The 26,014-nt window shown below is 40.8% G+C and overlaps 1 protein-coding gene across 4 annotated transcripts in view; it reads left to right on the top strand.

Moving 5' to 3' along the window:
- Positions 1 to 26,014, top strand: part of robo3 (roundabout, axon guidance receptor, homolog 3 (Drosophila)) — a 167,074-nt gene that overhangs the window by 47,653 nt on the left and 93,407 nt on the right. The window contains exon 1 of one of the 4 annotated variants that reach the window (XM_005740103.1): positions 18,928 to 19,504. The exons of the other annotated variants lie outside the window; for them this stretch is intronic. Coding sequence (XP_005740160.1) covers positions 19,441 to 19,504 — 64 coding nt within the window. The 5' untranslated portion in view covers positions 18,928 to 19,440. Of the gene's footprint in view, positions 1 to 18,927; positions 19,505 to 26,014 lie in introns of those variants that run through there. 4 annotated transcript variants of the gene reach the window in all.

Below are 26,014 nucleotides of genomic sequence, written 5' to 3'. Positions count from 1 at the left end.
GTGTGTGTGTGTGTGTGTGTGTGTGTGTGTGTGTGCACTGTTACCTCTATGCCCGGGTTTCTTTAGGCTGATTACTACAGTGCCTGAAGGGTGTGAAGTATTGTTTATGTTATTTACGAGCTTCATTTAATTAGGCTGAGAGTAGTGAGGCTCAGTCAGAGGCGTGCTCCTGTTGGTTTAAGCACAGTCTGTTCTGCAGGCTATGAGCAAAGCTGTAATTAATGGAATTTATTTCAGTGTGTGTTGCATGTGGATTAGATAATAATAGTTCACAAGGACTAGATGACTGCCATCTTTCCTCCTTTCTTTGCAGCTCATTTTACACAGACACTGCACACTGCAGGAAGTTATTTACGCGCTCTTGCTTGATGATTCCATGTGTGGATATCTCTATTAAAGAGAGACTCGTGCGCAAGGCCTTACCTTGGCTACATATACGTGCCCTGAATCAATAGCAATGAATGAATAAATACAAGTATCTCAGTTAATTTAGACCTTTTATCAGAGCGATGGACTCATTCCACATTCTCACCGTGGCTTGTGGCACAGGGGAAATTAGTGTTATACAGCATGGAAAGTCAGAACATATGAATTGTTTTCTCAGGGAAATGACTTTCAGTAATCATATGCTTGCAGAGTAAGAAGTTGTCAGTTAATTATTTAATTGACTACCATACATTAATCATCGCTGAATCATGTTTTTGTTTTTTTGTTTTTTGGTAAATGCAGCTTTTGCAGAAACTGTCAGAGATTTATTGCGCTAGTTTAAGTCATATTAGTGTGGATAATAAGATGAATATACTGACACTAAATGGCCAAGTCCTTTGACAGGTGGTGTAATGAAGGCAATTTCTATCATTTCATCATTTTTATCATTCTGTCTGTCTCTTTAAGGATTCAACTTGGTAAATAATTCACCTCTATAGCATGTACATATAAGAAAAGGCAGGTTGGAGTGAGGTCACATTTTGATAATTTTTGTTGCACTTAGTGTGGTAACTAAATGACAAGATGACCTCGTCAATGGATGATAAAACGGATATTTGATATTTGAATTCATTAATAATATCTGAGAACTGGACCAAGAACTTCCACAACATGTCTTTTATCCTGTCGTCCTTCTCTCACCCCAACCGGTTGCAGTAGATGGCCCCGCCCCTCCCTGAGCCTGGTTCTGCTGGAGGTTTCTTCCTGTTAAAAGGGAGTTTTTCCTTCCCCCTGTCACCAAAGCGCTGCTCATAGGAGGTCATATGATTGTTGGGTTTGTCTCTGTATGTATTGTTGTAGGGTCTACCTTACAATATAAAGCACCTTGAGGTGGCTGTTGTTGTGATTTGGCACTGTAAAAAATTTAATTGAATTGAACTATTTGTGTAGGTTGTGCAACCCGACATTTAAAAGCTGCAAATGGATGAATCTCTCATTGGACTCCTTCCTAAAGACAATCACCTGCATAGGTGTTCTGTTGTGTTTGCATTGAGTATAGTGGTGACTCCTGCACCCGATGCACACATAGCAATATAACGGCCAACCAAGTATTAAACTGATTGTTAAAAGAATTTTGTTTTTGGAAAATGTAAATAGTTCTACAAATAAACAGAATTTCACAGGCCTAGGTAAATCAGGATGTGAAGCATCCTGTTATGGATCTGTACTTCAAATAATGAACGTTAGTAGTAACGACTCCTTCAACTAAGTAATCCGTTATGATGCTTAATCACTAAAGCTCATTTACTACTTAATGCTCCTGTAGCTGTGTTTCCACACAAAGTCCAGATCATAACTGATCTCAGAGCGACTGCAAGACAGCAGTAATTTAAAGGATGGATGTAAACAGGCGACATGCTTCATGACAGCGCTGTCTGAGATGAAAGAGAAGCACGATGGCTTTACTTTGGTGTGTTTTAACTTGTGGCCTTTTTTTTGCAAGTGCTGCTTGTCTTGTTTGTCCTGTTAGAACAACACTGCTTGAAAAGCATATAATCTATATTGTAAAAAACCTTAATTCATGGAAGCTGCAGCTTTCTTGTGCTGGTTCACTCTGCTCTCTGGTGTAAATTGGTGCTGAAGGTATTTTCAGCACCAATTTACACCAATTTAGAGACTATATGTTGAGCTGAGTTCACTCAGTTAGGTACTTTGGTGGGAGCCAAAGAAACAAATATTGTGCTTAAAATGATGTATGTGTACTATAGTCATCCTACAGCATCAAGCTATGAAGGTTTTACATTAGTAGTCATTTTCAGCATCGCTCATCTAGCATTACATTTAATCACATGCTGTTCTTCTGACGTTTTTCTCCACCGTGTCCACAACCTGTGATCAGCTCTGTTATTCTGTAAGTGATATTTGATAAAATAAAATAAAAAATGTTTGTATTTAGACTCCAGAAATAGTGAAATTGTATATAATTGTATATAAGGACAGCATCACACAACTCTGTGAAGAGAAAAAAGGCGTAACACCAATAGGTTTTCTGAGAATGTCTTCATGAACGTTGGTAACAACATCTTTGACTGAAAGGGGAGTTTCACTCGTCCGGCCCACTAAAGATCAAAGCTAGCTTCTGTGGTTTAGACCTCATGCTCTAAAACACTGCAGATTTTTGCATTGCATTCTTAGAGGGTGTTTTTATTTATGAATTATTGTTAAGAAAACAGCATTTAACATCTTAACAGCCAAGCAAAGCCACTATCTATACTATCCATACTATATCCATCTGCTGGCAAGCCGCCCTCATCCACTGTCCTCGATTCTTCTTTTGCTTATTCAGACACACAAAGACGAATGTTTTCTGCTTTGTTTTTAAATGATTGACTATATATATAAACATTTTGTGACCTCTCACATTTATCTTGTGGCCCTTTGGTGTGTGCAAACCCCTCACTTCCCAGGTTGGATTCCTCAATCCAAACTAAATCCCATCCATTGTATTCCTGGAGCTTTATCACTTGTAACTCAACAGAGGAATGAAATCATTGTTTGCAATATGAGATGCCACATGTAACAGACTGGTGCGTTTGCTCACCCAGCCTTGTTTTGGATATCAAAATGGAGAATAGCTCCGGAGATGCAGCCAGTCATTTCCTAATGAGCTGCTGGCAGGCCGGCACTGCTTTGCCCGTCCAAAATGAAAACACTGCCAGATAATTGGCCAATTTCATAACTGGGATGCTTTTTCTGGCTTAAGCTACTGCGAATTAACGAGCTGACCGTCACAATGTCACGGGTCAGTTCAAATGAAAACAAAAAAACTGAAAGTGATGACACTACAGGAAGCTAATGATGCCTGCCACTAGCAGGAAGAACTTTTCATTGTCACAGTGAGCTCCGACATGAGCTACGCAGTCTGCTTTGATTGCATTGCATTGCAGTTAGACTGAATAATATCTGTTAAATATATTTACATTTAAATACATGCAATGCTTTAGATAAGATAGCATTGTACTGCATCTCTCCCAATTCTTCTGTAAGCAACATTTTATTTATCCAGCAACAAACAACAATTTGCTCTGTAAGGATAATATATCTTCCAATCAGACGTTTGCTGTTCTGAGCACATCTACCAAAGCATAGGACTGTTGGTACATGGACTTTGGACTTCACCCATTCATGCAAGCACATTTTCTATACGTTATTTTCTACATAGGTGCTTTGATTCTGACATTCACACACATTCATACTCTGTTGGATGCATCGGAGAGAAACCTGGGGTTAGTATCTTGCCCTGAGGCATGCAGACTGGAGCTCAAGGCTAACAACCAGTTATAAGTTTCTCCTATTGACCCTTCTACTGCGCATAATCGACATAAACAAAAATATTAAATAGTTTGAAAAAATAAAAAAAAATATGACTTGGAAAATGTTGTTGGGGCGATCGTGGCTCAAGAGTTGGCAGTTCGTCTTGTAATCGGAAGGTTGCCGGTTTGAGCCCCAGCTCAGACAGTCTCGGTCGTTGTGTCCTTGGGCAAGAAACTTCACCCGTTGCCTACTGGTGGTGGTCAGAGGGCCCGGTGGCACAGTGTCCGGCAGCCTCGCCTCTGTCAGTGCGCCCCAGGGCAGCTGTTAAAAGTTACAAATAATATGAACCCAAAGAATGAGATAAACTGTCTAGTGGTTATTTTCATACTCTCACTGTGTCAGTCGAAGCAGGTGACTAATCTTTTTTTCAAATGAGTCGTGGCTCAATGTTGCTGCAATGAAAGAAACTGTTCAGTATTGAGATGTGACACAATGTTTCACAGTGACACTGATCTGTAATGTTTCTCATTGCTCTGTTTGGTTAAGGAATCCATTTCTGAGTTCAGATTGGGTTTTTCTACAACTCTTAATAGGTGAACAACTTTTAGAGTTAGTCTAGGACAGGTATTAACATGTGAACTATTTTTTTACATTTGCTTTACAAGGCTACTTCTACTATTTGGAATCAGTGCCACTTGTATGAAAAGGTAGTGGGGATATAACATCCAGTTGGTATAAAGAATTAAAGTCACTCATAATTCAGTTACATTCAATTCAGTTGTATTTAAATTGCACCAAATCACAGCAACAGTCACCTCAAGGTGCTTAATATTGTAAGATGAAGACCCTACAATAATACAGAAAATGACCCCCTTTGAGTAAGCACTTTGGCAACAATGGGAAGGAAAAACTTCCTTTTCATAGGAAGAAATCTCCAGCAGAACTAGTTTCAGGGAGGGGTGGCCATCTGCCACAACTGGTTGGGGATGAAGGGAGGGAGACAAGACAAAAGGCATGCTGTGGAAGAGAGCCAGAGATGAGTAATAAGTCATAATTAAATGCAGGGTGGTGTATAAACACATGGTGAGTGAACATGGGTGAGAGAAGGAGAAATGCTCAATGCATTATGGGAATCCCCCGACAGCCTTAAGTCTATTGCAGCATAACTAAGGGTGGATTCAGGGTCACCTGACCCAGCGTTTACTATAAACTTTGTCAAAGAGGGGAAGTTTTAAGCCTAATCTTAAATGTAGAGGGTGTCTGTCTGTCTGTCCAAATCCAAGCTTAGAGCTGGTTCCACAGAAGAAGGGCCTGGAAGCTGAAGGCTCTGCCTGTCATTCTACTAGTCCAGTCTAGAAGTAATAAATGCATGAACTAGTTTTTCAGCGTCACTCTGAGACAGGATATTTCTAATTTTAGAGATGTTGCATGGATAGAAGAACACAGTCCTACATATTTGTTTAATGCGTGCATTGAAGGACATCCTGCTCAAAAATGACTCCATCTGCATAACAGTGAAAATGTATGCTACATCTTTTAATGATACTGGCTAAAGGAAGCATGTATAATGTGAACAGAACTGGTCCACACACTACCAGCTAACACTGTGTCTTCAAAATGCTAGAAAACTTTTAAGTACAGAAACCAATACTAATACTTTTATCTTAATCTTTTATATACATGTGACATTTCTGTCTGTTTGCAAATCCAACTTTTGCCCTGAATCTTTTTGCACTCTCAGGAAGGTCATACCTAAACTAGTGACCAACTATTGTTTTGTTTGTTTGTTTTTAAAAGGAAATCAAAGGAAATTGAAAAACTTTAATCTAGCATGAAATATTCATGAAGCATATGGTGTAAATGTATACAGCGAGTGCGATGAACCCTATCTGCCCTCTTGAACACAGGCTGGATAGGTGCGTACTGTCATGACAGCATAGTCACAGAACTGAGGAAGAGGTAATGGAGTCGAAATAATGTCCAACAACAGTTGCATGAACAGCTGTAAGGTTGATTCATATCAGCTGTTGCATTTATTGAAGAGGCCGTTCTAAGCAACTTCAAATGTGAACTCCTTCCCACAGACTGCCCACCTTTGCTCTTTGGCCTGTCCAGCTGGTCCAAAGCTCAGGCTAACAGGTGAGCAGGGCACTCACTGCTCCAACGACCCATTACACACAGTCTGTTTAACAACTGCCAATAGCTCATTACCTGCATGGGCTCTTTCACAGGCATACAGTTTTAACATAAGCTGCTGACTCAGTGCTGCTGTGCATGGTGGGTATGAGGACAGTTGCTCACAAATGTTTAACGTTTTTTTCCTAAATAACCAAATACATTTTAAACAAAGCTGAATCATTTGCAATCATTTTCCCAGAGGGACTCTGTCAGAAGATGAAGGCAACACTAACTGTTAAAATTAAACCTCCCCCTATTCCCTCTGAAACATTATTCCCCCTCATGGTCCAGCCTTGGATACCATCCCCCAGTGGCCCTCATTCACTGAAACTTCAAACCAACTGTCTCCCTCAGAGTGATGGGCAGGGGGGCTATTGTTTTGTGATCAGCCAGAAAGTCAACACACAAGAGGATAGTCTGCTTTTGCAAGACACAATCACCAGCACATTATGGCTGAATGTTGTTCCTGGGGTCGCTGCATGTCCCTGGTCGTGCAGGAGGTATCATAAATAAAGAGAGATCCAGGAGAGTGAAAGAAAACAATGAGCCCCCAACCCCCTCCACCACCTTCCCTTGCTTCCAGTACTGTCTCTTCTCCCTATCAGCCACAGGCACATTGTATGTCAGAGGGCAGGGTGGGGAGAAACTGAAGCCAAGAACAAGTAAGTAAGGCTAGGAGAGGAAACCTGGATCTCTGTAAGCCTGGTGTGTCCTGTCCTGGTCATTGTTGTCATCATTAGAGACAAAGAGACAGGAAACAAAGGCAGGATGAGAGAAATGGGGTCTGGCAGTGGTATATATATAAACGTAAATAATGAAAATAAGATTTTGTGTGTAATTCTTCTTGCGCTTTCTGCGTCAATCATGAAATTCATAAATCCAGGTTGGGTTGGTTTAGCTGTGATAGCTCTGCTGCACGGGGACACAGGTAATCCAGCAATAATTTTCAGCGAACAAGGGATTGTGATTTCTCCCCCCGTCAGGGAAAGAGAAAGCCGAAATCATCTGTGAAGGGCTTTCTTCTAGTGCAGCGCTGCCTATCCTACAGCCAAGCAATGTCCTTGCTTTCACAGGGATAAAGCCGTCTCTGACAATGATGGGAAAAAAGAATTGCTGATGGAGAAGAAAGAGGCTGAAGTGAAGCAGTGATGAAAGGGATAAGGCTGAATTCTTGTGTGTAGGTGTGTGTGTGCGACAGCTGAATAGTTGCACCTTTGTGTGCGTCTTTATGTCGCTGTGTTTCCATTGACACAGCTACATTTTTTAAATGTAATGACCTTAATTAATACTTTATATTTAAGGTTAAGTTCTGAATCAGTGGAGGTTTTCTAGCACAGCACTTATGTATGTTTTTGCAGTAACTTCTAATTCGTATGTCTTAGTCTACCCTCTTACATATATTTCTTTTTTTCCTTTTATGAAATACTGTGAAAAACCTATTAAAAAACTTCACATAGAGACACAGCTTCCGTCCTCACACTCGTCAGCATATTAATGATGACTAATGATGAAGTGGTTCTGAACCTGAACAAACAAAAGACTTTTAATGCATCCATGTGCTTTGGGCTGCCTCATCCCTCTCAGTCTTTTTTATTATTCCACTATTTGGCCACAGAAGCTGAAGGTCAGAATAGTTCATGGTTTAAAAAAGGTGAAATCTTTTGACTTCCCAAATTGGACTGGGAAATTACATGTGTGCTGAGGAAGCTGCCAATTTTCAGCAGAACATTAAAGAGAGGTGAAGTCAATAACACTGATCATCTCATTACGGTCCAGTGACTTGCTTGGAAGTCTTGGGTTCTGACGTTCATGTAAATGTGAGCTTGATATCTACCATCCATCTAAACATCAATGGAGTCCAAATACACACAATCATTGTCCTTCCGCTTCTAATTGCAACAGCCTCCCCCATGAGGACAAGGGGAAGCCTCAACCAGAGCGGAGTGAGGGACAACACAATGTGACTGACAGTGAAGCACACATTACTCATTATGTTTTTTAAAGGTAGTACATTGCATTAGAAAGTAATTTGTTGCACTGCTTAGTACATTACTGCTGCATTACACCTAACATGTACTGTCCCATAATTACCATTTAACAACATAAAGCTATAATACTACGCACCATGCTGGTCCTAATGAGGACAGAAGCTTTAGTGTTTTAGTTTTGAGCCAAAGCCTGCAGCAAATGTGAAAAGAGCTCAAAGAGCAATTCAACTGCCACGCTGATTGAAAAGTTACAGGTAGAAGCTACAATGCTGTATTAAAGATCAGAGTCTGACTGTTTGCCTGGAGAGAGCACACATTCAGCTTTAACATCACTCTGGGTTTTTCCCTACTTTGCGTTAGCATGCTGTCTTTGCAGATGCACAAAAGTCAGTGTGGTGTTATCAGCAGCTATCACTAGCCTGGGCTTATTTTACCATCACATTTGTCTCCTTCTATCCAATGAATTTACACTTACTGCCAATTTTTCCAGCCCTCTAAAGTGTAGGTCAGCTGACTCTAAGGCAAGTAAAGAAAAAAGGTACTTTGATAATTGTTTTTCCTTATCTGCTGATCTTCAGATATGCACAACCTATGTAGCTCAAGTAGTATCTCTAACTTTATTAAGTGATTAAAAAATGTGTAACATACTCACCCCCATCTCACTGGTTATCTGCAGGAAGGATTTGAGGACTGTAGATGACCTATGGGATCTGCTGTTAGCATCCAGGTTTCAGATACCACTGATGGGTCAGAATTGTTTTGACAGTAAGATGGGGATTCAAGCAACACTGGTCCGATGGTTTTAATGCTTTGGTTTATATGTGTATATAAATTCCTTCATGAGATTAAGTTCTCTTGGGGAGCTAATTGGAAATATGTTAGCATAAACCTCTGGTACGTCTTCATTATTGGAGCTTTCATAATCCAGTCCGTCTGGTACTCACGGAAATGTCATTTGTATATTATTGCAATATTTGTATAATGCCATTTTTTGGATAGTATTTGAATAAAAAAAATTAAATGACTGACATTCTACTTTCCACCACATGATAAATGCTAATGCAAAAACAAACTTCTTCAACATGCTAACGCCGTTAGTATTCATACTAACAGTGCTGTCATGATATGAAAATGTAAACCAGTCATTTCCAGCTGTTTTCCCTTTCGAGTGTTTGGACTAGGCTCTCACTCGTTATCTCACGTTTTCCCCCTTGAGACAGTAACGCTTAACCCTGACACTCTATTTGGGGGTTTGAGGAGGAATGTGGGTGCCATTTTTCCCAGACTTTTTACATTTGTTCATCAGACAAGGAGAGCGGTATGGAATCAAAGAAAGCTTCTAAAGGGACCTTAAAGGCTTATTCAAACTGGAGATGAGAATAATAAGAGATTATTGCAGCATGAGTGCCTCTTAAATTCATGTATTTGTTGGTTATTTGGAGCTCAGGGTTTCATAGATCTGATTTCAGTTCCGGTAATAAAATTATCTCTCTTCATCACAATGTAGACTCCCGCTATAAGTTTCATAGAGAGAGAGAAAAAAGCTATGTAAATAAAGAGAAAAACAAATGGAGACAGAACAAACTATATGTAGCTTCTGGCAGCACGTTTAAACCTTACAACAACAAAACAGCAACAAGTTGACACATAATACATTTACTCCAACCCCAACATCCTGAGGGAATACTTATTTAACCCAAGTGGGAAACTACATTATGAAATTAAGTTTTACCACCCAGCTACATATATAACATATGTACAACTAGGGATGGGTATCGTTTAGGTTTTATCCGATACCGGTGCCAAACCGGTACTTTTGAAACCGTGCCGGTGCTTAAACGGTGCTCGAACCGGTGCTCGAACAGGTGCTTAAAGAATGGAAAACACAAACTTTGTCCAAAAACCTCTTATGTTTTTATTTTTAGCAGTCCCTTTTTTTCTGCAAAATGATAACCAAGTTAGCCTTTTCTGTTGATACAACATACCTCCTTTGGTTGGAATTGGTGCTTAAACAATGGAAAACACAAACTTTGTCCTAAAACCTCTCATGTTTAGCTGGGGTTTTTTTGTAAAATGATAACAATGTTAGCCTTTTCTGCAGCTATAGGGCATATATGGTATCACTCTATCAAACTAGAAGACAGCCGCATGTCACTACGATGGTGTTTATTAGTTCACCTTACATGCATTAATGTAATAACGTGGTTAGCCTACTCAACGTAAATTACACATGAACAACATTAAGCTACTCACGCAGAGAAGAACGGCTGCTGCTGCCATCATCATCCGTCATCATTTCTGCTACACTGGCAGGGCTAGGGGCCAGGACTCTCCTTTTCGGGTTTTTGGGGATGTTGCTAACTCCGGATCTGATAACAGGCACCACACCCACAGTAGATGTGCTCGGTGTGAGCTCTTGCAGCAAGCTATCAAATACGGTGCATTTCTCGGCTTTTAAAAAAATGCTATACGTCGCCAGGTGTTTCATCAGATTCTAGGAGTTACCTACTTTGCACAGTATTAGCTTAAAGCACTTGTTGCAGGCTGCTGAGTTTGCATCTTTTGCTGTGAAGTACAGCCAGACTTTGACCGCTTCGCCTTGGGCATTTTTAATCTGTAGCTCTGCTCTAAAAGGACGTACGTACCTGGGCCTGCCTACTATCCTTGGAAAGGTAAAATGATTGGCTAGAATTCAAAGTGTATGACATTTCAAGAAAATAAAGCACCGAAATGTGCGCTGCTTTTCGGTCTGGTTACTACCGGTAACTACCGGCATCTGGTGCCATTACCCATCCCTACGTACAACTGAAAGCGCTTGGTTCCACAGTTTTCTGTGCACTATTTCTACAGAACATTGCTCTTTATCTGGTTGACTCATTCCTACTGATGTGTACTAGTGACCTCTTTTTCTAGGAGATGACCTCCCAGCCATCCATGAATCCTGACAAACAGCCTGGACTGTTGTCTGATCAACTGGAAGCTGGAACTCCACCCAATATAGAATCAGAATCAGAATCAGAATGGGGTTTATTGCCAAATGTTGAGCAGGTTTACAACATTAGGAAATTGCTGCGGTGCTTCAGTGCACCAGAAAAGGCTAACATATAGAAGGCAAATAGAGAAAATAGGGCAAGTAACTAGTGGTAGAATGAGTGGTGACATTATAGGTGTATACAAACTCAAGAAAATACTCTGACCCATGTGTCCTTTTTCTGGTGGGACTGTTCTCAGTAAATCCAGAAATGCTTGGTTGTACAGAATAGTTCTGTGGTCTGGAATGAGTTGTTCCAGTCTTCTTCTAAAACAGTTTGAACAGTTCTGCTCATCTCTGACCGTAGGTAAAGCTCACGTACAGTATCTTCATAGACAGAGTATTAGATTATTTTGCATTAATTACACGTGTATGCTAAATTTTCATGGGAATGTTTCTAAATGAAATATCAGATGATGTATTTACAAAAAAGTAAAGAATCTCAAACTCATGGGTCAGTAATCTCAGCAAACCACTGCAGGAGTTACAAAAACAACCAAAATGTATCCAGAGCTTTATTTTTGATGAAGAAACCTGAAGAAATGTAATCAAAGAAAGCATTAAGACCACAATCAACTGTGAGCACTGCAGTCTGAAACCAAAGTGGTCTGAATAGCATTGATCTTCCCTCCTGATTGCACATGTGCTGTCATGCTCTTTCATTTTCATTCACAGTGACCTTTGACACAATGAAGGTATACTTACAAGTCTTATTTGATCTGTCACTGGAGGCTAGGACTGGCAAACAGTAAAAGGCTACACTTTTAGTGGACCACTGTGATATTGTATGCACTCAGCATTGTGCTATAGTTTGCCATCTCCCATTAAAATGAGAATGTCTGCTGTGAGTGTTATTTTGCTTTATTAGATCAATTTTCGGTTCTAACAAATGAGCTAGCTGTGTGTATTCATGGTGTAATTACTTTCCCTTTCCAATTTGCCAGACAACACAGCTCTGTCCTGGAAATATAATGGGTTACTTTGCATGAAACATAGCTAAAGTAATAACAGAATATTAGCTTACCTCTCCACAGGAGTCCAGTGAGATGGGGGGTCAAATTCAATGCAGGAGACTGGCAGTCTGTTCGTAATCACTGTGTAAAATCTAGCATTGTCTGATTTGTCTATGTGTGTGATTACTGCTCCCTGGAAGTGGATATGATGAAACAGGAGTATGAAATGGCAAATTATTTCAGGTTGCAGTCTCTAATTTCAGTCACACAGATTTTGTTTTTGGCTTCCTGGTTGCATCCTCAGAAAGATGTGTTCTGCAGCTCTCTTTACAGCAAAATTGGTTTCATAAGCTTTTTTTTTTTAATCCTTTTTAGACTTTTAAATTAATAATATCCAATTGAAATTACTGAAATTATTACTTTGCTAGTTGGAAATACTATGCATGTTACTGAATCACTGCCTTTTCTTTCCTTCATGTAGTCCTACTGAAAATAAGGCAGCTAGCTGCTAGGCATGAATGGCTTCTGTCACACACCGTAACAGCTGGCCGGGGCTGCCTGTTAACGGCAGGTGAGAGAAGGAATGGAGTCGGAAGAGCTTGTATGTGGAGGGGAGACAATTTTGTTCAGGCTCTCTAGGGTATGTGTGTTGTGGGGAGGGCCATAATTGCAGTTGCCACTTCACCAACCCATCTCCCCGCTACCCTGCCACCTCGCAGCCCCAGTGCAGAATGGGAGAATTGGAAGAGTCATTTCATCTCACAGGAAAGGAATGGATGGGAGCTCTGTGGGGTGGGGAAGCAGAGGAGGCTAAATTACAGAGCAGCACAGTGCGCTAGCCGGCTGTGGGCTCTGACCCTCTGTCCTGACACCACTTGGTGCCTGAGAAAAAGACTATTTTGAACAAGGTGCGCATCTTCTGCAAGAAACTGCAGAGGTCGGGCACAGTAGCATCCTGCATAACTTCATACAATCCTATACTGCAGTCATGTGAAAATTGCATTGTTCAGTATAGAAACATAAATGACTTTTTCACGGTTTATTTGCAAATATATTACTAAATGTATTAATAAAAGAACAGCAACAGTTTAAAGTCATGAACAACACTTGCTACTACAAGCTTTGGCTCTAAAATTGACCACATCACAGTAAGTCCAGTCTTGTCAGGTCAGATAATGCCATTCATTACTTGCCATTATACCAATAAGCTCTCTCAGCTAAACCACAGGTGGGGGCATAGGAGGTCTCTGCTACACAGCCAATAGAGACAACAAACCAGAAATATAGACACCAGACATCTTTGACAAAGTGAGGAGCAGCGAGCTTGTTTTTGTGTAGGAGAGAGCAACAAAATGAATATCATGATGTGTCAAACATAAGACATCTTTTAGTAACAATGGGCTGAATTTTATCCAGACATTTTAGAAAACAAGGAAATATGTTTCAATCCTGTCAGTGAGGAAAGTGATGCATCAGAGGCAACATCAATCCTCAAAACACCTCTCCAGTGTTCTCAGGAATCAGTCGCTCAAGAAAAGAAAACCATGGTTTAAACTACAGCCACGGCTGTTCCAAAACCCAGTGGAAGAGATTAAGTAAAGAGGAGAGTAGAGTGACACCAATGCTGTAATATATTTCAAGGTTTGCTGAAGCTCTTACGGCTTAGTGCCAATACAAACGCATTCAGGATTCCTCCATGTCCTCGTCATCTCACAAATTGAAAGGACAGCCAAGTCATAAAATGCAAAATTGTTGTCCGTCATTCAAAATAACCGCTTTTATTACCCATTTTGGTCCTTCATCATAACCAGCTTCTGCTGTTGGTGACCCATTCAGCTACTGTCTTCAGAGAGACATCCACACAGCTTATAGTACAAGTGCCAAACCTCATCCCCACTCATTACAGAATACAGTCAGTATATGAAACCCACTGGATGGTTAACCCCAGCAGATAAACAAGAGCTTAATGTTTGCTTTGACACCACAATCTGCCCCTCTCATCATAATGTGTGGTGGCAAACAGACGGGACGCCCAGCCCTGTCATATACCCCTATCAGTTCGTATATATGCAGAGAGCGTTGGAGAAAGCAGAAGGTGCGTCTCGCTTCACAGCCCTAAAATTAATGGTTGGGGCAAGGGGTGGGGGGTGGGGGGTGCTCTCAATATAGAGTGATGGCAAAGAAAGAGGTCTCTGAGAAGAAGTGGAGATAAAGAAATGGATTCTTATAGGAGCAGAGACAGTAGAGAGACAATAGAGCTCTAGTCTAAATGGCAATCCACTGGATCTCTTGCCCATATTTCCTTTTATTCACACTGTGGGACTGAATCCAAGTTGAGAAAAGCCAGCAAGAGAAACAGGAAATTAGTTGCCCACCTAATAGCAGGACTGCTTTACCACCTCCCCCTCGTATTTTTTTCCTCTTTTTTCTTTTCATCCCTGAGGGAAGTTGGATAACAGCCATTCCCATTGAAAGGTGGATCAATAAAGAGATATATTGTCATCTTAGAGCGCCACCCTCCTAATCAATTAATCTATACTAGAATTCGTTCATTGGATCCTCTTGAGGGGGTCGTCCTCTTATTACCCGCTATGAGTTTAAAAAAAGGTGCAGACATATGGGGGTCTCATTACTAGAAATGGAGAAGAAACCTTGAAAAGGTTCAAATGTCTCGCTATAGATGCAGATGATAAGCATTTAATGGCATTTCAAGGTAACAGTGATTTCACCACGAGTGGGTCTGTCTACCGAGATTATAAGCAATAGTCTTAATGACTTATTCTCCCCGCTCTGCTGCATCATCAGATATAGGGGCATATGCATGTGATTCAGAATGTACAGAGTGCCTCGTAGGCAGTGTGCCACTGATTCCATCTTAATAGTCTGTTATTTTCTGCTTCAAGTTTTGGCTATTTCCAACGTAAAAGTGTTCTCTCAAGGTTAGCCTTTCAGGGATTTTAAAGGTACTTTAAAAGATGAACTTGCATTGTTGAAAAAACATTTTTAGCTTTAAATCAGAGCTCAAGTTTGGGGCAGCTAAATAGCAATTATTTTAAGCATTTGCACAATGAATTCACAGAAGGCTAATCTCTGACATCAACAGCTGTGGGCGTATATATCTGAGAGACTTTTACTTTCCCTCTTCCTCAGCTTTATCAGCTCTTGTAATTGTCGGCATGCAAAACTGCTCCTTGAACACTCCCAGCAATATCAGGACTGCCATCACTGTTTTTATACATTAATGGTGATTTATAGCCAGGAAGGAAGTGGTTCTGGTAAAGGATGTTGGCCATTTCTCTGTGGGAAGAACAATACATCAGTTCATATGGTCTTTTAAGCGCGAAAATAAGGAAAATCTTGTTTGCCTTCCAGTAATGAACAGGAGAAAATTATGTTGGCAAATTCGAGAAAAGAAAATACCAAGGTTTGCCATGTGTAGCGCTCCATCTTTACATCAAAAGGTCATGAAATTAGATGAGACGACCCAAGACAGAGAGATGGAGGAAGGCTGTGAAATAATGTGACAAAGAACTAAAAGTACACATGCAGCTAATTTAAAAAGCAGGAAGTAAAACTAGGTTAAAAAAAAACAAAGCAAAGCAAAACTATCCTTCAAAGTTAAACAATAAAACTGTACAACAAAAACTGTAATTGGCAGCACAACTCAAAATATAATAAGAATGCTCATCTCAAAAACACAACCACACCCTGGGAATATCATATCATGTGGACTATCAGTGTCTCAATGTCTACTGTGTCTTTATTTGTTCAACTCTAAAAGTGGAAAACTGGAACACAATGGATATGATGAATATAATGCATTCTTTAAAAACACAACAATAAATCCACCTATTGTACTTACAATGGTCCTCTACTAGCCATGTACTGGCTCCTTAAAATGACCCCCTATTTTAAAAGACACAAAGAAAGAACAAAATATGTCATTTTCCATTTAATGGACATCTCCAAGGTCACTTATTGTTCTGTCCTCAGAGTCAGTCACATCTATAGACATCCTTGGACAGGAAGAAATACATTTCTACATGACACTTCATGAATCATCAGGTTTGACCTACAACAATGCTGCTTAAAGAAGAAGGATGAAGCCAAAAGAAATTGTATATTTTTTAAGAATTAATCTGTCTTAATTTAAATTTATGTTTGGGGGATGCTTGATATTTCTCACTCTTCTGAAAGGCATTTGAAAGCCATTCAGAGTGGAACAGTTAAACAGCCTGCAGAAACAGTGCAGCCTCGGCCAAAAGAGGGGAAAAAAAGATCCTTCATACATCATAGGCTCCTTTCACTTAAAGTCATTAGTTTATTTATAAATGTAGGCTCAGCTGCCCAGTGCATTACTGAATATGACGATACGTTTGTCTTGAAGCGTGCTTGCCATGTGCTGAATTCAACTCTTTCAGTGGATCTGTTCTAAACAACTGTGGAAACACTCTTTTTTATTTGGATTGACATTTATTGTTTGTAGATTCCAGAGACTCTGTTCAAACACTGGCTGGTCTAGAGGTAGGGCAATGAAAAGTCTCCTGCCAACCAAACCATCAATTAGCCTCCATATATTATAGAGGCCGTCTTTTCCTATGCTGCCAGGAATTCCAGGAAATGTTTTAATGCTGGCATTTCACAAAAGTTGACTCTACGTGGCCTTTACAATGCTTTCAAATGAATAGCAAAAATTATGCCCTTTCCACACGCAAATCTTTGTGCGTGGAAAGGGCAAAACTCTGTGGTCTATGGCTCAGCTGCAAATGTGTTGCACAGCACCAATCCACACTGATGGGCTGTCATTGTAATTCAGTTCCTAATGTGGATAATTAGTCTGAATTCATGGAGTGCTTGATTCCACTGACAGCTATGCCAAATGTTTGATGAAAGCACCAAAGTAGCGGCATCAGTCACAGACAAACGGAAATGCGTTTAAGTGGAGGGCCTCATCATGTTTTATTCAATCACAGAGCAATGCTCAATTAATCAGTTTCTGCAATTAAATTAAACATGTACATGCATAAAACATGAAAGAAATATCAGGGGTGTTTAAGTGGCGCTTGCTTCTCATTTTTCCTGTTAACCCAAAAAGAGAGGATTTATTTTCAGCTCTCTGCAGCAGACACTGTGACCTTACTGATGTGGAATTATTTCTGTTTCATGCAATGCTGAGAACACAGCGAGACAGAATGTGTTAAAGCTCAACTTAGTATGCGCAGCTTGATGCAAACCACCATTCAATGCATTTCTATAAATGTCAAGAGCTGTGTGTTTACCAGCTCTTTCTGACCCCTAATATTTATTCAGCTCAACAGCACTCTAGCCAATCATTCCTTATTGCAGAATTGTGGCTCTTAAGTCAAGTTTCATTGGCTGCAGTTTGCCGTATCTCCTGGCACATGTAATATTGCTTTTCGCTTTCCATCAGTTGCAGGCAGAGCCTGTGCTCAGATAAATAGTGACATTTTGCAGCAGTGTGGGGGGCTTGTTTGCATCTTTTAGTGCCTGAGTCATTTCTATCGCCTTATTTGTATACATAGCATCACAGTCGGCACAATCAAAGGTCGTACACATGTAAGAGAAATTTGCATTTGGATTCAAACTATTGCCAAAATCATTTATGCCTGTGTGTTTAGATAACAGCCATGAGATAAAAGCTGACATTTGCGCCTCATTGAGTATTATGAGTTCAGTTTAAGAAAAAAAAAGGTGGTTTCTGAATGAATGCAAAGATCATGAATCTTTGCAGCACTACATTAGCATTCATGCTCTTCATAGCGTGTTCAAGGATGCAAAATATTCATATATATAACTATATAGATGTAAGATAAAGTGTCCAAGCTGTCTTTGATTGCATATTATACATCTGGACTTTTTTGAACAGCATGGTGACTTCTTCTCAATGCTGAGGAAAATTCACAGCTTAAGTGGGAAACATCTTACCAGCGCATGGAGGACACAGAAACGGAGTAACAGAGACAAAGTACAAAACTGTTTGGATTACTTGTGGGATTCTGTATTGGTTACTCGTCTCTAATCTTCATCTAAGTTACAATTATAGCCAAAATACAATCTGACGAAACACTAACCGTATCTACTTTTCATGTCCAGATCAAGCACACTGAGTAATCACCCACAGTAATGGCTGAAAAAAAAAAAACCAAGTAAATATTTCCACTAGTAACTTTTGCCATTTTATTATTAATCCAAGCAGATGTTATGGGAGTTACGAGAAGGTTCACAAACGTTTTGCTTCAACTGTAGTTGCCTCTGTTGTGTCTCTAAGACCCTGAAGTTTATTTAAATCTGAATTTAACAGAAATGACTAACTGGTCATGGTCCTATCGTGTTTTGTTGGTTAGAAGGTATACGAACATTACATACATAGCCTGACAAGGTTTCACTGTAATGGTCCCTCGGAGGCTCCCGCAACATACGCATTGAAATTGAGCGCACTGGCCCTTTAAGAGAATGGTACTGGAGTGGTAAAGTTAGTCGGAATTAAACAAGGATGAACCGGAGGCATGCTGAGTCTGCCTTCAGCATACTGTTACAGCAGGCTGGTGGTTTTGTCACAGCTTAACTGAGATGTGGTTTTGTTAATAGTGTAGATTCTCCCTCTCTCTCTGTGTAGATAGATAGATAGATAGATAGATAGATAGATAGATAGATAGATAGATAGATAGATAGATAGATAGATAGATAGATAGATAGATAGATATTCCGGAGTCGAAACTATTAGATGAGGTGCATAGAAACCCTGACAGGTTGAATGATTTCTGTAACCAATCATTCACATTTTGTTAGGTCAGTCAGGACCTGCCGGCTCCACTGGCATTAACACAGCTGTTTTTTAATATTCATTTTCCAGTGATTACCCTCTTAAAGATATGCTTCTCTAACTTATCAATTTATAATATAGCCGTAGGCATTGCATCAGGTTGCTTCATCAGAATTTTATTTTGAAAGCACAAGCGGAAGCCGGTAATGCCATTGTGGCCACTGTTACCGTGGTGCGCTTTGGCTCCGGGAGCGCACTGTTTGCTGCTGAGGCTCAGTGCTGGTGGCGGAGCGACAGAGAGGGACGGAGCAGTGACACACATGGAGCTGAGCTTTTAACAAAGTGGACGTTTCGTCCTGGTACGATGACTCCGGCTACTTTGGGGCTGTTTTTCTACAGGACTAAGCCCTGATGAATGTTTCTCCTCTGTTAAAAACAAACAAAAAGAGGAAAAAACGGGACTCATTGACCGGGCGCCGCCTTCACCTCACTCTCAGCCGCCCCTCCGATCATCACCTGCAGCTTGCTTTGTACGACACTAAGCGCAGATTTTGCAGAAGCGTTGAGGGATTAAAGTTTGAACTTGTGGTTTATTTGTAGAGCGGCTGAGATGCTGCCTGCGGAGTCCGCTGCTAGTTGCTGACATTTCATACCATAGGCTGGCGCTCATTTGTGGGTCTGTGTGGAAATTATAAGTGCTGCTCCTGCTGTTTGACAGCCTAAAGACTGCCACCAACCTTATCTACCTATGTGCACATTTGTATAATGGAGTACAGTCCGGCTCTGGTTCCCTTACTGGTTGTATTTGCACTCGGAAGTTTGGCATATGGTAAGTTTTAAATTGCTTGTTTTGTGGTTATGGTTATCAAACAAACAAAACACTTGTACAATGTCCGTTATAAAGTTTACAAAGTTACTATTTCACATCAGTCAGCTGATCTTGTAGGAAGCCCCCTTTATGTCAGCATTTGTGCATAAGTGAGTAATCCTCCTAGATGATGTCACTTAAAAGGCCACTTAGGAACAACAGACAGCAGAGTAGCCCATATGCAGCTTTACTGTGTGACCTGCCCAGGGGATACTGGATTATCACCAGCATCTGCTCCCCACAGAAATCTGACTTTGCTGGCTCATTTATCTCTAGCATTGGGCCCATTAGATGAATTATGGACACAATGCAATTGTGAAACAAAAACCCTTCAGTTTCTTCTCCACTACTGTAAGTGAGTGTGGCAGGGTTGAAAGTTTGAATCCCTCTGTGGACAGCATTGCTAAAAAATGCATGCTTTCTTGCTACTGTACAAGGTTTGGTGGAAAAAGCCTTTACCAGCTGCTGCTGCGTGTAAAATGTTAAGCAGCTCCTCTATGTCCCAGTCTGTGTGGTGGAGAGTACCAAACAGTGTAGGTTTAAGTGTCACCGAATCCCTGGATATAAATGTATGATGCACAATATTGGCTTTTGTTGTTTCATGACTCTGCCTTCAGACGTATGCATATGGTGCTTTTGATTTCAGCTTTCAGAAGCGAAATCTGCCACATACGCACACTACGAGTCATAGTATGGCTCTTTCTTGTAGACATCAGACACCTCTGGGATGATAGAGATATGTTTAAATGAGACTGCTGGATCCTCAGATCCTCCATCAATCACACGTGTATAACTGAAATTGCTGCCAGTTGGCTACAGGCTCTTTGTCAACATGCATTCATGTCTGTGTTCAGCACAGATGAACCTCCATGTGCTAAAGCAATGTTTTTTGACACAAGTGGGATGATATCGTTTGTGTCAGTGTGGTGTCTTTGGGCCCAGCCCCACTGCTGAGGCTCCCTTTTACAAGCCTGTAAACATTGCCTATGAACTCAGCATCTGTGAAAGTGCTCCTTCACTGACTCCAGATGCTCCTCAGGGACTATAAAGGCTGGATTAAAGCTGCTTATTTTCACTTTAGCAAACACATGGTGAGTTAAAAAAAAGAGAGAACTGTACTGTTTTTAGCAGCAGACTCCCCCCCCCCCCCTCCCCGTCGGTAAATTTACATTTAAATGTGTGTTCTTGTCACACTCTGATACTGTTATACAAAGTGGCATAGATTAAAAGGAAGAAGAAGCTTCAGATCAGTGCCAGCACAGATATATGTGGAGAAGAAGACGCAATGAAGAAGAGTTTAGGAATGATTCTCCATCCCTCGTCTTCGTGTGAAGGGGCCGTTCATGCGGAGCCAGAGTCACAGAGTCTGGTCTCAGACTGTTTTTCCAGTAATATGACACTGGAATCTGCCAATCACCGCTGTCACTATCAGTCACCTCGATGACCTCAGGAAACTCTTCTCCAATGACTGTCAGTGACTCATGTGTTTACAATGTACTTTATTGATGTGACTTCAAGGCAGGAGCTGAAAACAGCTGCTTTGTTGCAATGTGGATGTCCTCACCAGACTAGTTGCCAGATGAAATAGCCGACACCAAACCTAGATAACCACTCTGTAATTACAGTCTGAGCACACAGCTCAATTTCCTTTAGGGAGGGAAGTACCGTGGGGTGTAATGTGGCTGAAATAGCACAATTACCGAGATGGCCATTGTTTAAAACCCTTTCTTCTGTTTCTGGCAGTTGTGCATTTTGCGCACAAGGTTTTTCAGACATGCTGTCAGCCTCAGTGAGTTACAGTGGAGGAGGTTTGGAGGGGTTTAATGGATTGATCAAGGACAGTTTGACAGGAGTTATAACTGCTGCCGAGATTGTATTGAGATGTCTGAGTAGTCCTCTTTAAAGTTGGGGCACAACCACTAGATCCTGGTGGCAAAAAGACCAGTTCACTCTAAAACTAAAACCACGTGAATGACTAAAGTAAAAAGATGTGTATTTTTATTTTTCCGAATTTCTAAGATGTGTCCCACAGAGATGAATGTGCTGCTTGAAAAATGCTTTTTGCACAAACCCATGGACGTACTAATGGACACTGATACAAAACAGTTCTTGTGAATTCTGTTGGCAGTCAGTAACCAGTACAGTGTTTCAAAAATGAGATAGCACCGTTCCATTTAGGTGGCTATTCAGATGGAAGCCCAGCGCGAGACTTTTACCAGCTGCACTCCACATTGTAAACCTAGATTTACTTTGTTATTTTTATGTTACAGTCATCACTGCCGACTGGAATGGCTCCTAACAGCGCTCCAATAAGCAGTAGCTCATTTTGTTTTTGCTTTTGGAATATTGACAACATTCCTTTTTCTGTAGAAAGAAAAAAGACACAAAAAGCTTTGTAGTCATTTCCGAGAACAAACATGCACTCGCACAGTGAGCGTACCTTCCTCCTCCCCCCACCTGCCTGCCCATCTGTTCTGCACAGATCAATTAGGCTGTCAATACATTCAAGCATGATGCACTGAAATGAGGCACAGTGTAGCATTCAAGCTACAAGAAGATCCTAACTTGCGCCGGTTGAAAAATAACACTCGAAATCGGGGCAAGGAACTAAAACTCCTCCTCCTGTTACCTCAGAATCAGCAGCGTTAATCATCCATCCACTTTCTGAATCTTATTTGAGTAGTTTTGCTTTTTTTTCAAGCTGCTGGTCAACCAGTTCTAGAAATGAATAATAAGTAATGCTAAAAAAAACATGAGGTGAATTTGCGTATGCTAGTCGTTGAACAGCCGCTTATTATGCGTACCCATGATAATAGAATTTCACAGTCACAAATATCCATTACACATCAGATTGACTGCACCTCATGATGCATTAATAACAAGTTATTTGTGTACTGGGCTGTAGTAAATAAATAAAAGCACTTTGTAAACATGTCAGTGGGGTGTTTTTGCTCGTTCATCTGCAAACTAAGGCTTGCGCTCCCTCTCTTAATGGCACTGCTTATTATCTATGCTGCATGTTCCTACCACAGCGAGCCAAAATCAACAAACACTGAGCTCCTTCTTCATCAGGCATCAAGGGAAAGGACTTAAACTCATCTCTATTTAGCAGCGGGTGCTGGCAGGCCAAGTTACCGTAGCACTCCCTACTCCTTGAAGGTCTCAAGTGCAACTGCCTTTAGGGCCCAACACAGTATACCTAAGCTTCCAGCCTTGGGCTGCAGACAGATGGATTACCCCTAACATTAGATTTCAGACAAAGATATCTCAAGTACAGTTTTTGAATAATCATTTCACTTAAAAAGGGAAATATGTTATCCAAACCTACCTGCCCTCTGTGAAAAAATAATTCTCCCTTAAATATAATAACTGTTTGTGCGAATTGCATTCAGGCTGGCAGTGAGACACAAATCTGAGCGCACAGCCCATTGCTAGTCAGTGGTGCTGACCTTCAGTTACTTGGATGAGTGACAAAACATTTCTCCCATATGAACACATTCAACTTAATGGGATTTGCTTACCTGGATGATTACCCATATGGAAAAGATATATATAAATCTTATAAAGTTTGTATCTGTCTTGTGTGAAACTTGTATGAAAAGCATACAAGAGTGAAAACAGATATAAGATCCCTAGAAAAATTATATAAATGAAACTTGTATGTTTTGGATACTTACTAAAACAATATATGAAAGTGGCCACTTTCATGAGTAAATCATATAAGCCTTATATGATTCACTATATGAAGTAGGCCACATCTTATGCAAGTCTTTTACAAGTTTTTACTATTTCTTTTCCATATGGGTAAGCAGTGTTTGCATTGTTCTTACAAACACTTACACTCCTCATCCTTTTATCGCTTCAGTGTCTGACTATCTGTCTAATAAAGGGTGAGGTCATCATGAAATCTGACTGGTGAAGCAGCCAGTCAGATTTCATGTTTATCCTGTTTATGTTATCTGCCGATGTTTGAAGCAGTGACATAACTCTGACTGCTGGAGAGTCAAAGAAAAAGCCCGTGGGTACTGCCACAGCTGTCAGAGCAGTAACTCAGTGCTGTGGATATATTTGTGAGTCTGGCACTCAAAAGCTCTGCATGAGAAAAAGCCACCTGATAATGGATTATTTTCTACACGGATGTGTCAAGGTGATGTCGTAGTAGCCAGAAACTGACAGCTACTGTTGATGATTTAATGGCAAGGTAAAAAACTGACAGGGACAACTTTTTTTTCTGATGACGGTGTCGATACACACATCGAGTTGGGGATAGGAGGACTTTGAGTGTCTCTATGGCTGTTTGTTTGCCCTGGTGGGTGATTGATAGCTATGACTAATTGACTGATTTCTTTAATAGGCACCTTACCTTCACCTCAAAAATCTTTTGAATTTGTAGCACTTATAGAAGTGACAGCAGCTGGATGTTAATCCAGCTCTTGCTCTTTACAGCTTTTCACTTCATGACTTAATGATACATCAGGACCAGTGTTACTTGAAATGTCCTCAACAGTATGTCAAGGCTGCATTTTACCACTTAAATAAAGGGTCTTGGAAATGTGTATCATATATGATTGAGCTAATTGCTATCATGGTTTCATGAGCTGTTTTTTAATAATACAGGCACTCTCCATGTAGATTATTTCATGTTTGACTATCAAGCTAAGAGTCAGTAGAACAAAATAAAACCATGCACCATGGTTATTTTTGTCATGTTAGTGATGTCGTGGATCCTCTTCAGGAAGTCGTTGTCTCGACCCTTTCCTCCCTCAAAATACGATGTGGTGTGATGTGTGTTTTCAGAGAGATAGCAGCCAGCCTGCACATTTGTGTCTGTTTGTATAAGGGGACACACATCCAATAGGGGCTAATCTTGAAATATACTGTTGTGGGACAGGAAACCAGTGGCATTTCCTCACTGATGTGTTTGGCCACCCACAACCAGCCTTGTTCCTGTCTTGGAGTCCCCTCGAGGATTTCCTCTTTGACACGACTGAGAGACTGCACCTTCGTCAGCGATCACTAATGGACAGATAATTAGAGATAATGAACAATCGTGCCATCATCATACAGCCTTTCTGGAGCCAAACCATCCACTAACTATCTCCATGCTTATATTTCCCACCCACCTACCCCCGCTCTGCGCTCATCACAAAGAGCACTTACAGTGAAATGGGATGAAGTGTGGGAGTTCAGTCACCAAATACAGTTGCTGTTCTCTTCTTCTTTCAAAGCTTGAAACCGCTTTGGTGGAGTGAGCAGAAAACAAAATCGATGCTTGTTACCATCGGGCTGCTGGAGCTCCAACTGACAAGGTCTGTGATAACTTGAAGGATGCTGGGCTGGAAAGAATAGTTTAGCTGAAACATCCCCCACATTATTATGATTATTCATACCAAAATGTCAGGTGGGGTCTTGTTGACGTATGTTTCAAAGTAAACAGTAGAAATGTCAATTTTTAAGACATTTCACAGCCCTTCAGTCTTGTTTCTGTAGGTGGAAGTAAATCAAAGCTTAATCAACTTTCTAGTCTCTCAGGCATCTTGTACCACCAGGAACATTTTTAGTGGGAAAATGCTTTCTTCCTGTTGGAGCAGAAAATGCACTTTGCTCTCAAGCTTCTGCCTGGTCAGCGTGCGCGAACATCCAGCTCATACAGGTTCTTCACCAGAGGAAGAGGCTATACTCACAGGGCCATTCTCACTCACATTTCCATGATCCCTGCTTTTCAAAGAAAGGAGCAGGACGAAGCAGCTTCGGCCCCTTTCCCACCAAACTGTTCACGACCTCAGCAGAGACAGTATAAAAAACACAGAAGTTCCTTTTCCAAAGTTGACCCCACTCATTTAGATGCTTAGCATCAACACGGGCTCAGTTAAAGCCACTTTGTATTGTCATGCAAGTACTTCATTTTATGTTCCCCAGAGGGTTAAAGAGTACAAAGCTGGAGGAAAAAACTGCAGCTTGCCTCGTTCGCTGCTGCCAGTTTAACTTTGAATACACATTTCCAAATCACTTCCTGCAGCTTCAGTAAATAGAAGGTGGAGGAACTGTAAAACAAGAAATCTTTACAAAGAAAAATAGGAGAGGAAAATAAATTACAGCATCTTCTTCACTCCACTGTTCCCTCTTTAAAGATTATTACGCTCCCCCTGTTAGCCAGTCAGAGGTACTTTTATTTCAACAGAAAGAAACTTTTTCTAACCAGAAGGAGCAGACTCTGGAGGAAAGGTCGGTTATCTTGAGCGCAGTGTGAGGGTTAGCTCATCTTAGGCTTAATTTGACTTGCTAAGGCAGAGCCTGGGTTAATCTGTCTTCTTTACCACAAATCACCACAGAGCGATAAGGAATGCAGTGTTTGATGTATTGCAGTATTCTGATTTATTTTCAAGTCCTTCACATTGAAATGAAAGGCATTTCTCAGCCTGTCTGGTTTGGAAGACTCGCTGGGCTGGAGTGCCGTCCACGTTTTATGTC

This window comes from Pundamilia nyererei, unplaced genomic scaffold (genome assembly GCF_000239375.1).
Source record: "Pundamilia nyererei isolate P.nyererei 1_Seehausen unplaced genomic scaffold, PunNye1.0 scaffold00097, whole genome shotgun sequence".
Taxonomy (NCBI): Eukaryota; Metazoa; Chordata; class Actinopteri; order Cichliformes; family Cichlidae; genus Pundamilia; species Pundamilia nyererei.
This window is presented reverse-complemented; position numbering and strand designations above follow the sequence as displayed.